The sequence below is a fragment of the Salvia splendens genome, chromosome 6 (assembly GCF_004379255.2).
Source record: "Salvia splendens isolate huo1 chromosome 6, SspV2, whole genome shotgun sequence".
NCBI classification, from domain to species: Eukaryota; Viridiplantae; Streptophyta; class Magnoliopsida; order Lamiales; family Lamiaceae; genus Salvia; species Salvia splendens.
Genome location: NC_056037.1, coordinates 37257303 through 37271079, shown reverse-complemented (window position 1 = coordinate 37271079; position 13777 = coordinate 37257303). Strand labels below are relative to the sequence as shown.

Genomic DNA, 13777 nt, shown 5'->3' with positions numbered 1-13777 from the left:
TTTCGGTGTTTTGGCCCAGCCCTATACGTGCTAAGCAGGAGAAAGGCGTACGGGTTCCACAAGCAACGAAGATCTTGCTCTGGTTTATCTTGTCGGAACTATGAAGACAAAATGGGCGAAACTAACTGAAATCTTCCCCGCACAAAGGATGACCTCTCAAATCGATGGCACTTGGTGCTGAAGAGACGAAGGTGTATAAATGGAAGAAGGCCCAAGAGAAGGAGAAGGAGAAGGAAAAGAACGAGTAGGTAGCGCAAGCATCAATTAAGACCGGCACAACATCGACTTATGCCGACGCGCAGAAAGACATGGCTTTCTTCACCATCGAAGAAGATTGTCTAGAGCAATGGAGTAATCTAGCCCACCATGCTAAAACAAAATACACCAAATGTTAGATCTCTTTCTTTCACTCGTTCTTGTGTTTTGCTTAGTTTTCTCGTGTCAAGAATGACATGAAAATTCACCACAAGATTCTATTATTTGCCAAAATTCATCATTGATCAGATAGAGGTTTCTAGACAAGTTTGCAAAACTCACCTGACCGAGTGCAATATGGTGACAATTTTACCTCAACCACATGACTCGTTAAAAACTCCTCTCTCTTGCTCCAAGCTTCGTCCTAGCTCCGTTTACACATCGACTCTCAACTAATAAATGGAGGAATATACTTTTGTGTGTCTAAAATACTACTTCATCCGTCCCTGAAAAGTATGAACTATTTTCTTTTTAGTTTGTTCCTGAAAAGTATAAACTATTTCTTTTTTAGCCTGTCCCTAAAAAATATGAAATTTCTAATTTTGGAAACTACTTTCTCTATAATGGGATGAAACTCTTCTCCGGCGGAGTGGTCGTGAATTGACGCGTTGTCCAATTTAAACTGGATATAAAATCTTGTTGAGTTATTGAATTTTATGAATCGGAAAATCGATGATATGTTTTTATCTTAGCTTAACACATTATATACTATTAATATTTAGCGCAATTTTTTAAAATCGGATTGGTGCAGCTGTGAACCAACGCATTGTCCAGTTGAAATAATGGAAGTTGTGAATCAGAACAGATTTGTAACATTCAATTAGCTTTTATATATGTTTATTATACTCTAGTTATATCTTTCTCTCTATGTGGAATAATATATTCAACTATATTTCCTCTTTTCGCTTAACATACTTAATATAAATATTTAGAGAAGTGTTTTAAAAATCAAATTGGAGTTGTGGTGGATCAACCCATTCTCCAATTCGAATTGGACACAGAAAACTTGTTGGAATTTAATGTTATGAATCAGAAAATTGGTAAGATTAATCCATTTTTAACAATCAACTAGTATCTTTTAGTATATTTGTTCATTACTACTACAATTATATTTTTTTGCTTTTTGTTAATGTATATTCATTATATTTTTCTCTTTGCTTAATAGTATAAACATTTTTAATATTTGTTTTGATATTTGAAACATTGGAACATAATACAATTAGAGCCGTATGACAAATTATGCAATCCAATATGATGCCTTTGCTCGATTTTGGGATGGTGTGTTCCAAAGGTTTTAAATTTGATATAATTTTGGGTCTTCCAAATTGACTAAAAATTTTCCAATAGAAGAAAAATGGAGGATTTTAGATTGATAATGTAACGACCCGCTAAACAGATATTATTAGAAACTATATTATTAGCTTAATTACCTATATAAGTGACTTTTATGCGATTAAATCTGAGTTACTATAGATTGTCATCGTTGTTTGTTTGACGATAGACAAGTGAATAGAATCCACAAATATATAATACACCTATATGAATACAATAAATTTAAATAAATAAATAATTAAATAAGTTCCCAAAACCAAAATATTGATGTCCAATACATCCAACAAAATTTAATACATCCTACGTTTTAAGAAAGCGGGTACTTCAACGTGGACGGCCACGAACTTGAACCGATTATACATACGCCAAATTAAATAAACAAGTAAATAAATAAATAATCAATTAATTACTAAAAAATTCAAATTTATCTAACTTGGTCACCAAGTCAATAAATCAATTTAATTAAAAAATTCTTAGATATTTTCCTCCTCCCACATCCAAACCGCCCACTCTCCTCACCCCTAAATCTCTCTCGTATCATTAACTACTCTCCCTCAATATTAAATCTTCAATCCATTTTCTTCTTCTGATCGGTTTCCGCATCAAGAAAATTCAAGAAACCGAGAGCTCAATCAATTGAATTACAAAAACTGAATCTGCAAAATCCAGTTGGCTACTCCTTTCGGTCCTGCAATTTCACCACCAATATCGAGTTATCGAGGTAAATCTCCTTCCCCAATCTAAACCTTCAATCCATGAACTGCATAGCATATTTTTTTTTATACTCAACCAAATCGCACAATCTAAAACAGTAACTACAAATGGGAATCAATCTTTTAATCGTTTAAATCAAAGCGAACCGAATTCAAGAATCAGACTTTAATTCATGAAATCAATTAGAAACTTACGGGGGGGCTGTTTCGGGGTTGTGCGGGGCTTTTCGGGTTAGTTTCGGGACGTTTCAGGGTTGGTTCGGTGATGAACGATGGCTGGATTGGACGACAGCAGCGGAGGACTCTCAAACCCAGGGGGATCGGCGGTGGAGAAGCTCGTCCTCGTCGCTGGAGAAGGCTGGAGCGATGCGGCGGCAGAGTTCCTCCACTTTGACGACGACGACGGCCGCGGTTCACCACAGAAGGCGGAGCTCGGGGGTGAACGCTGAGGACGAATTGACGGCAGAATCAACAGCGGCGTCGGAGCGCCTGTTGCGGCGTCGGAGCCCGGCGGTGACAGCAGCGACAGCAGCGTCTTCCCAGTGTGAGGGTCGACGCGATGGTGGAGAAAACTGCACCGCAGCGGCGTTGGGTACAACGGCGTACGACGGAAGGAAATCGGACGATGCCTACGTCGCAGGAGTCAGCGAGCGTCGGAAGGGAGACGACCGACGGCTCTGGTGTGGAGTGTAGGAAAATTTGGGAGAAATTGCTCAATTTGGTCGAGAAGAGAGAAAGAGGCGTGGAGATGGTGGCAGTAGAAATGGGCCTTTTGATTTTAAAAAAAAGGATTTGGGCCTTTGTTTTTTTTAAAGAAATTGGGCCTTAGCAATTAAATGGGATGTTTTGTTTAGTTTTGGCTCCATTTAAATTGTCTTTGGCCTTAAAATTTTACTTGGAGATATAAGGGGGAGAAATAATTAAGTTTTGTGCCAATAATTAATCGTGATGAAATTATTTAATTAAATTCCGGAATAATTTTTAAAGTATGAATAATTTATCTCAAGTCCGGAATAAATATATTTTCGAGGGGAAATGGTTGCGAAAATTTAATTGTGCACTTTTATAAATTTTGGGATTTAGTTCGATATCGTGGAGGGAAAATACGAGGAGTCAAAGGTGGAAATATGGGCGTGAGTGGCCAACCAGCGTCGCAGGCGACGCCTTAGGCGGTCGACGAATAATCGAAAATATGCGAAAATCGAGAAACGAGATAAAAGACTTTTATAAGGCATGCATTCTAATTTAAGTAGTTTTGTCCTTGAGTCTAATTTGTGTATTATTATATTATGAAGTTTTAAAAAAGGTTACCTTCGCAAGTAAAGTCGGAACGAAAGATTCAAGTTAAAGGAACTAAGAGATCAAGGTGAGCTTTCCTATACTAAAAATACAAATCGTATTTTATGAAAACACGAACACATGTTCGTGATTCTTAAAGATGTTGTCTTGCCATAAATATTTTTGTATGATGCCTATCTGTTTGGCTAAGGCCAAAGGAATTATGAATGATGATATAAGTCGAATTCGGGTCCCAGTGAGGGTGGTGTCCCCGCTCGGACTAGTGTACACAAGCTACCTCTAACATGTTGGGCAGAGCAGGTGACCGAGGAAGGTGGCCACCTTCCCGGCACATGAATGTAAGGTGACCGTGGGAGAACACCATCTCCACGGTACAATGTGATCAGATATGGCAAAGAATGGAAAGAACTTAGACTGCGCAGTCGAATAAAGATTTTTAGTAAGCTCAGGTCTTTTAAATAAAACCCCTGGGTGTTACTGTGATGATGGCTTGACAATATTTTCAAAAGTATATTTGTATTTTCGTCAATGTGTGTCACTGAGTACTTTTTGTACTCAGCCCTGCATATATTTCTAAATGTGCAGGTTGAGCAACGAAGTGGTGGAGGAAGTGCTATTGAGACAAGACATTTAATTCAGTCAGATTTTGACTCTCGGAGGTTCATGTCTTCATACATGGAACCGCGTTCATTTGCTTCCGTTGTGCATTTTAAAAGACTCAAGTCTATTTTGTTCAAAACTCTGATATTTTGAAATTTTTACAAACAAATACTCGAGTTTTCATGATCGAGTATCTTTTTTTCTATGTATCAGCACTTGATTAGTCATGTCTCGCAGCCAATGTTTGATTTTATTTTCCCTTAATTCTTTCCCCGCTTCTTATACCCCCACCCCTAGTCACGGTTTCCCGACTATGCTATCATTAGAAAGTGCGGTCGTGACAGATAACCCTCTGTCTCTTTATATTTTTATTTTGATCTTCCTAAAATTAGTTTAATTTTTATTTTTAAAATACTTTTTATTACATAATTATTAAAATATAAGTTTCACTAAAAAAATTTCTATTATTTTTCTTTTTTTGTTTTCATACTTTATCAATTTTATTTTTATTTTCTAAATACCATAATAGTCTAACTCTAACATAATAACATTCAATTATTTAATTTTATATTTGATTGATTGATTATTAAGTGTACTATATTAAATGCTAATAATATATCATTTTTATGTTATAATCAAGAAAATATATTAATTAAGGGCAATCTAAATCATTAATTATTTTTGTGTGGGTTATTTTCAAAAAATTGTATTGTGGACTAGAGTAAGTGATTAAATAATCAATTCAATTTTGATGATAAAATATATGTTCTGTATTAACTAATAATATTGCTCTCACATCAAACCTTTAATAAACTTATACTTTATCAGTCAAATCAAATGCCAAAGATAGTGATAAATGTATATAATTTTACGTACATAAATCTAACTTTTTTTCAACATTTTGCATTGAAAATTGACTTGTAAACATTAATTGATTCAAAATAAATTTTATACTAATCATTTTGCACCACTTCCAAAAAAATTGAAATTTTAACTTAAATATTTGTATATTTTAGATTTGTTTTTACTAAATATTGAATAATTAATCTGAATCAGGCTCAAAATCATATTACGATTTGACATAAAATTTCTATATCATGTATTTCTTATTGCTACATATAATACAATAAATTTAAAGATATTAGGTACATGTACAATATATGTACATTTATCTTTCCTCAGTGCGGTTATACCAAAATTCGTCATTTGATATTACATCCTCTGTCAATAAATACCCGTTTTAAATCAAAAAGGGGAAAATGCATTATTCCAAAATTCGTCATTTAATATTACTTCCTGTCAGTAAATACATGTTTTAAACTAACCTAACTCGAATTTTAAGAATTCTAAATGAAATTCAATGAAAAAGGTTAGTACTCCACTAATAAAGTATCAATCTTATAGTATTTATATATCAATAAAACATAACTAATTATATTAATGAAATATTAAATTTATTTATCAAAAATAATACTATAAAATTTACTCCATACTTAAGTTATCCCTTTCTTCTACCAAAAGCTAGACGCTTTTTTAACTTCTCTACATTTTTTTTCTACATTTTAGCTGTGGAGTACGTTGTATTTATTATTCATTTCTTCCCTGAAAAATATGAACAATTAATTTTTTTAGTAAGTTTATAAACATTTTAATTTGGGAAAGTCTTTTTTATCTCAAGAGATGAGACCATCATCCACTAATAATACTTTAATTAATTTTTTTCTATTTTTTTTACTTTATCAAGTATATATATTAAATTCATGTCTGAGCCAAATATTCATATTTTCAAAGTGATTAATAAAGCGAATCAAAATATTTAAACTCATTTAAAAAGGAATTTGAAGCTTCACTTCTCTCATTCAAAATCACACTGCTTTTCTTGCTCAATAATTCTTCTTGGATTTTTGGGCGAATCGTGATGGAGAACACCAATGACAAGGCTGATTCCGGCAACCAGGAAAACCCCAACGATCCCTGCAATCCTACCAACGACAATGACAACCCTATCTCCGGCGACGTCGCCGGAAATCGCCCCCAGAGAACCCCCTTCACCGACCTCAGTCAAGTCGACGCCGATCTAGCACTTGCTCGTACTCTCCAAGAACAGGTTTTTCATGTTAATTCCGTTTCCGGTGCCTTTTTCTGTGTTATGGTAGCTTTATTCTGTATAAGGAACATGTTTTCTTTTCAACTTTGCCGATGTCTATTTTCGTCTAATTAGGGTTTATAATTATCGCAATTAGTTTTTTTTCTTTCCAGATTGGTACTATAGTTGTTCTTCACCTTGCTGTGTTGTTTTCTTCTCAATTTTGGTGATTCAATGATTAATTTTGGAAATTAATTGAAGTTCTGATTTTGCTTGAAACAGGAAAGAGCTTATATGATGTTGAGAATGGGAGGCGATGGTGGGAGAGATTCTGAGAGTTGGGAAACGGAGAGTTACGATGATTTTGACGAGGAGGATTACGATGAGTCGGATGTTGAGATGGGCAATGGTGAAGTGCGTGTATTTGATGAGGATGCTCATGCTGATGTATTTGATGAGGATGCTCATGCTGAAGGAGAAGACGATGATGAGGATGGCCAAGATGTTGAATTGGATCCGTCTGCATTTCCAGATGACGAAGCATATGCGAGAGCATTGCAAGATGCTGAAGAACGCGAGATGGCAGCTAGATTGTTGGCCCTGGCTGGGATAAATGAAAGTGAGAGTCCAAGTTAATTGCTTTCTGGTTGTTATTTCGTTGAATTATGTATTAGAACTGAGATTACTGACATAGATAGAACTCTTTGAATATGGATTGTTTGGCAAAGGTGAAGATGATGATGAAGATGAAGAAGATCATGATGGCAATTCTCAAGTATGATCCGATATTCCTGTTGTGTGTTCTTTCTATGGCTGTAGACTTGTAGTTGTAGGCCAGGGAAAGGGAAAATATTACTTAATGATATGCTGGTGCAAATTGAGTTAAAGCCTTCTTTTATTGTGTCGAGATTTGAAGTATAGAGACATCTGAGAAGAGGATAAGTTGTATTCAAATTAAGAGAGACTCTCATGTATACAGGTAGTAGAAAGCTAGGGTTGCATACTTAGAATCGTTCGTGTAGTTAGCTACTTTTGACAGCTATCACAGCTTGATGCAGTCTCTCCTCTATTTTATATCTGTGCTTAGATCTGACCATTTGCATCGTTATTCTATTAGAACTGCAAATGAATATGCTTAAATTTGCTTGTGCCATGCCTAATACTGCTACCGATCCTTAGGATGCATTGGACGAGGTTGACCCTGATGAACTATCATATGAGGTAACTTAGGTTACGAGTTTATGTCATATTTATTCCTGTATCATACTTTATTTTGAACTTCATGGCTGTCTTTGTGTTATAGGAGCTGCTTGCCCTCAGTGAAGTAGTTGGAACAGAAAGCAGGGGCCTTCCTGCAGAGACAATCGCTTCATTGCCATCAATTAACTACAAATCACAAGGCAGCCAGGAAGGAATCAGTGATTCGTAAGTAACATAAACTTGCTTTATTCAGATATAATTGTTCGCCTTTTACCACTAGGGCTGCTCATAATGATTAATTGCTCAATGGAATGGCCCCTATTTTAGTAATGCTTTCCTAATTTTTTCTTCCCATCTACCAAATTGAACTGAAGGTCGAGTTGTAATACTATATATATGTGTATCAATATATCACCTTTTCTCTAATCTCTAGCAATGATGCTGGTATGCTTACAACATTTTATTGGTGGGTTGTCAGCTGTGTTATATGTCGGCTGGACTTTGAAGATGACGACACCTTGATACTCCTTTCTTGTAAACATTCCTACCATTCAGAATGCATTAACAGTTGGTTACAGATAAACAAGGTATGTTCTTGTTCTTATGCCATATTGCTTTTAGGTGAAAGGTGCTGACACCCACAAGCAAGCACATATATTTGTATGTATAACTGGAAAGCATATAAAAAAATATGTTCACATAAAATACGTAATATTTCTATTTTCCCTTGTTGTGTATCTGAGGCTGGACACTTTGATTACTTATACCCTAGGTTATGTAATGTTGATAAGTAATATTTTTTGTGTCGTCAATCATTTTAGGCCACTCAGCCAGCTCAGCTACTGGTACTCCCTTCGTCCCATTAAAAGTGACTCAGTATTTTCTTTTTAGGGTGTCCCACCTAAATTGACTCGTTTAATTTTTTAGCTAACAAACATCTTACTATTCTCTCTTCATCTCTCCACTTAACACCAAACATCATATTCTTAAATCTTGTGCCCAAAAGAAATGCATCTCTTTTAATGGGGCGGAGGGAGAATGTTTTTCATCCATTACAGAAATGATATACTTGTCAACTTACTTCGTCCTCAACAACTCCATTTCAGCACCGAGTTCATCAGTACCATTGAGAAAAATGTAACAAAAATTTGTTCTGTTGTTTGTAAGATGACTTTTATCCTGACCGTTGATGAGTCGTGTCCATGTGTCCCTTAGAATTAGAAACTTTTATCAAATTTGATGCCTTTTCTCCATTAGGAGGATTCAGTGTCATCTATTTGGGTACTTGATTCATGAAGTTATAAAGGCCGAAAACCAACATCACAGTAGTAGATTTAGCATCTAAATATGCTTTCACTCTTCGAAAAGTTATATTCAGATGTTTAGAACTGTGAGGAGTAATGATCGTTGGTATATGATGCTGTCGTTTGTGTAGGTCTGTCCTGTATGCAGTGCCGAAGTCCCAACTTCTCAGATGAGCTAGCAGACTCGATGATGATGGAGTTTTGCAAGACATGGGAGAGCACTAAACACCAGGATGGTGAAGAGTGGGGACATTCTGCAAAGAAGAAAATAAAAGATAGCTTTTCCATCTTTTGCTATATTACTAAATCTATGAGCAAATCCAGCTATATTAATGTTCATTCATTTTCTTGTGCATGATTTTATATTTATATTCTCTTTTTTGCGGCCTAGTTTCTTTCCCTAATCCAAAATGTATTTCGAATTCTCTGTTTTGGTATTTAATTCTCCATCCGTTCATGAATAAATTGTTTCATTATTTTCCTTTTTTATTTGTCTGTAAATATACATATAATTTTTACTGTTCACGAGACTAATTATTTCATTATTTTTCTATTTGTTTGTATGTAAATATCTGTCTCATTTACTTTTTATATGAAGTGAAATTCACATTCTATTAATTTTTTATATTTTTAAAATTTGCATCAAGTCAGAATATGACTTTAAATCATACTGTAAATTGTAGAGGTAAGGAATAGAATATGTTAAGAATATTGAGGGTTTACACTGAAAATTATGAGTGGTTAACTGAATAAAATTGGCATTTTCCCTTTAAAAATAGTACTTACTCCATAAATATTCAAAAGTGGCTACTGACATTAAAATTGCTAAATTGTGAAATTATTCAGTCTCCATTGAGCCTTTGTTCAATTTTGTCGACCATAAATTTGTCGTTTGCTACACACTATTTTACTAATTCTTGTTTCTATATCGCAATTTGTTGATAAAATAAGTTATTATCTTTCACTGCTGAGGGCAGGTCGTTTTCAATGTTTTTTATTCTTTAGATAAACCACCAATTGTTGGATTTGTATGTTTATATACTTTCAACTTTAATCGGTCAATTTGAATATTATGTTTTTTAATCAATAAATAGCTAAGAATAAAGCACCCAATCAAATCTTGATATATATATTTAGGGGCCGTGATTTGTGCAGATGGAACTTTCACCAAATGTTCTTTTCCATTTTAATAATAACTACATGTCATAAATTAGAAGCATGACAATTTTTTTTGGGATAATAATTATTTAATCACAAATTATTATTAAATTCTTGGTAATAAACGGAATATTAAATCACAAAGTATTTAAATTTTACTCAATTATCAAATTGTGAATGGAACAATGTCATTGATAATTGCTCAAAACAGACTTGTTTGATGAAAAGAAATGAAAAGGTACACATTTTAATGAAATAACGTTAATTTGAGCATCACAAAAAGACATCATTTTGTATATGGATAACACAACTAAAATAAATTAAAACCTCAAAATTAAAATTGAGTTTTCAAGCTTTAGGAGATTGACCATAATTTGATCAAACTTTATGGAAATAGCTATTACGTAACTTTATGTAAATAGACATCTTTTTATTATTTTATCTTTAGCCTGTTTTCATTAAATGTTGCATATGTTAAGCTTTTTTAAAAAAATAGAAACCACAATTTCAGCGTACTTTATAAGTGTCCTCAACTTAAAGCTTTTCAAAATTTAGGATATTTTATGGAACATACATTAAAAGTTGATGACATTTAATAAAATAGTACGATAAAAGTTGCGGACACAAAACAATATTTGTCCTTATTTTTTGTTGAATTAATGTCGTTCTAAAAACATCACCTCAAACTTCAATAAATCATTTTCTCTCACAAAATTTATTTAGCTATTAGCAATACATTTTATGAAAACAGTGAAAGTTTGGAGTTAGGTAAAAGAAATAAATTAATTAAATAGTTCTGAATTCTAATCATAAAAACAATATAAAGCAATTATTGTTGAAATTTGCCTTATTGCATGCTAGTTAATAATTTAAAATATAAATATTTTGTTTTAAAAATATTAGTAAAAGACTATCATAATTAGTGACTTATTAGCCATTAAAGAAAGCTAATATAGCGAAGAGTCAATATATATCATCAAATTATTCGAATATATTTGGGATGGAACTCTAATTGTATTTGGGATTAATTAAATATGGCAGCATAAATTAATTTGTATGTACGCCGTCGTTTGGAGCACCGCATGACTTGCTATTTTTACGAGGACATATATATATATATATATATATATATATATATATATAGTAGGTGTACTACTAGTAGTAATTATAGTAAATTGTAATTACAAGAAGATAGAATGTTAATTATGATTTTAATCATTGAGACGTACCCTAAATATGTCTTTTAGTCCCCAGCTTTCTACATTTTTCTCTCACAATTTTCACGAGGTATGGATAAAGAAAAAATACAAACCTCCTATTTATCTTTTTTCAATTCTTTTTATATTTTTTTATTCGTGAAGATGGTAGTAATAGTCACAGGCTCACAGATCATTTGCCTTTTCAGTCTTTACGTGGAGAAAGGTGGAATCGCCTTCGGGAATTGGAGCCATCTATTTATCCAAAGTCAAGTTAGCTAATTACATTAGTTTTTTCGTGTGAGAGGAGTATTCCCTCCGTCCCAAGGAATATCATTCCTTTCTTAAGCGGCACGGAGTTTTATAAATTTTATTTTGTGTGTTAAGTGAATTAGATAAATCAAAAATGAAAGTGACTCATTTTTAATAGGACGGAGGAAGTATAATATTTCATTGTCAGATTAGCATAATGCAAATTTAAGAAATAAGTATTAAATATTTAAATGTATGAAAAGAATTAGCAAATATAACTTATGGAAAAATAAATATTCTTCTAACGTTAGAAATAACATATCTTCCTTTTTTTTATCACCCCACTAAAATAACACAATCTTAAAATAAAAATAATACCATCTTACTTTTTTTCCTCTTATTTTATTCATCTCTATTTAACTTATAAAACAAAATACATAAATTTTGTGCCCCAATATACATCAAAATGACAAATTAAACATTAATCAAATTTTTAATATAATTCGATGAAAATAACTCGATCCAATTTAATATAATCATTTTACTCTACCGTACTCTAATAACATTGTTCTATGTTTGATTTGATAGATAAAATAAAATTTAGTTGTAGAAACTCTCATTGAGATTGCTCACGTTAAGAATTCGATCGAGTAATCGAGATTTTCATCAAATGAATTAATAGAATTTGATACTTAATCTAAAGATAATGGCATATAATATTATTCTTGACTTATTAATCTAATTTTTGTATAGAATAAAATTAATCTTAGTCAAAGTTTATATTCCTCTGTTTCTCTATGGTAACAATATTTTTTGTGTGAAATAAAAAAAATTATGTTAAATAGATTAAAGTAGAGAGAATAAATTTAAAAAGATAAGTAATGAGAATGAGCAATTAAAAAGAAGTACATACTATATTTTTTTAATTAAAAAATGAAATAATTTAGCGAGTATTATTTTAATCAATCTTAAAAAAATTAAACAAAAAGAAAATGTAAACTTGGGCAACAAAATGTACTCAAATTCAACGATACATAGCAAAGAAAAAACCTTCATGCAGCTAACTTCTCTCTCCTCTCTCTCATGGCTGCCGCCAAAAAGGGAAGAAGAAAACACAGTAGATGCAGCTTCCTCTGCTCCTTTGCAAGCTGCTTCGGCGTTTCCAACAAAGTCTCCGCCGATCATAGCGACAGAAAATCGGTCTCCGCTCGCCGCCACGGCGGGGGCGATATTCCGGTCAACGATCCGTCGGAGACCGCGAAGACTTCGACCAGCGAAATTCACGATGTCGAACAACACGAAGAGGAAAAGAAGAAGAGGATCGCAATTTCATCTGCAGATCAACCAATCAACACTAGCAAGGTAGCTAATTACATTTCTCAATTCATCAATTCGGATTAATTAATTTAATCACGCTTCGTCGCTCATAAATTTCACAATTATGATGAATTTCAGAGACACGAAAATCGAGATGAATCAAGTGCAATAACGACGAGTTCGATTGTAAAATTGGTAGAAGAACAGAACGGCGCCGTCAATCAGGCGTCGACGAGCCAACGCAAGCTGTCGCACTCGGTTTCTCTGCCTCCGCCGCATCAGAGGAAACAGAATCCGCCGCCTCCAGCGGCGGCGGTGGGCGGCGAATTCGACTCGACGGTTGGCGCGGTAATCGCGTCGGCGACTTTGGTGGTGATGGTGATTTGGGGCAAATTTTGGGCGATTGTGTGTGCGACGGCGTGGTTTTACTCCGTGCCTCGAATTAGGGCGAAAATGGAGGAATCGGACGGCGATAAATCGAAGAGCGGTGAAAGCGAGGGTGTTGATTTTGATTCGTGGGAGTATAAGGAAAAGGTTGTTTTGGAAGGATTGCTCCATCGAAATCAAAAGCTATGACTTTGAGTTGCTTTTGGAATTTAACTTTTTTTTTGGTTTCTTTTTTAGGTTTAATTTTGATCAAGTTTGTTTAAATTGGGGTGTTTGTTTTTCCCAACATAATCGTATCTTCGATTTTTCATATCTAAATATACAGATAAAAGTTAGGCTAACTAGGATCATCATTTATGATCACCAAGGTAGTTCAATTCAAAGTTGAGAATTATTTGTTTTATTTTACAAATTTTGTTTTATTCTAGTGACAATAGCCGTTCAAATCACGAAATATATATGTTAATTAATTGCAAAATTCGGAAAAGGAATATGAAATTGAAAGTTTTAATTTTGTGCAGTTCTTTCTCGTCTGTGTACAATTCAAATTGTCGTCTTTTGGTAATACTCGGAGTCATAAAAATTAAGATAAACGATTTTTATGAATGAGGTCGTTTTGAGATGTTGTTTTGTGTATGGATGAAATACTACTAATTAAGAAAAACTGACGAAACCCAC

General features: G+C 33.6%; 2 protein-coding genes and 2 long non-coding RNA genes across 5 annotated transcripts; 3 read left to right on the top strand and 1 right to left on the bottom strand.

The window, feature by feature from the left end:
* Positions 1-1808: 1808 nt before the first annotated feature.
* On the bottom strand, positions 1809-3739 carry LOC121809924. The gene is made up of 2 exons (XR_006052330.1): positions 2496-3739; positions 1809-2347 (listed from the first exon to the last, which is right to left on the bottom strand). It is a non-coding gene; the product is annotated as an uncharacterized LOC121809924 (long non-coding RNA).
* On the top strand, positions 1837-4245 carry LOC121809923. The gene is made up of 3 exons (XR_006052329.1): positions 1837-2308; positions 3596-3666; positions 4185-4245. It is a non-coding gene; the product is annotated as an uncharacterized LOC121809923 (long non-coding RNA).
* A 114-nt stretch (positions 4246-4359) lies between these two features.
* LOC121806919 (E3 ubiquitin ligase BIG BROTHER-related-like) lies at positions 4360-9358 on the top strand. 2 transcript variants are annotated; one of them, XM_042207096.1, is made up of 7 exons: positions 4360-6306; positions 6568-6904; positions 7014-7060; positions 7465-7506; positions 7589-7710; positions 7964-8072; positions 8921-9358. In XM_042207096.1, the coding sequence occupies exons 1-7, from the start codon at positions 6118-6120 to the stop codon at positions 8966-8968; spliced, it is 894 nt and encodes a 297-aa protein (XP_042063030.1). In that variant the 5' UTR covers positions 4360-6117; the 3' UTR covers positions 8969-9358. The 2 variants fall into 2 exon arrangements, with proteins under 2 accessions (XP_042063030.1, XP_042063029.1); XM_042207095.1 differs by having other exon boundaries at positions 6984-7060.
* Positions 9359-12345: 2987 nt separating this feature from the next.
* On the top strand, positions 12346-13613 carry LOC121807316 (uncharacterized protein At5g23160-like). The gene is made up of 2 exons (XM_042207539.1): positions 12346-12757; positions 12851-13613. The coding sequence occupies exons 1-2, from the start codon at positions 12479-12481 to the stop codon at positions 13286-13288; spliced, it is 717 nt and encodes a 238-aa protein (XP_042063473.1). The 5' UTR covers positions 12346-12478; the 3' UTR covers positions 13289-13613.
* Positions 13614-13777: the final 164 nt, after the last annotated feature.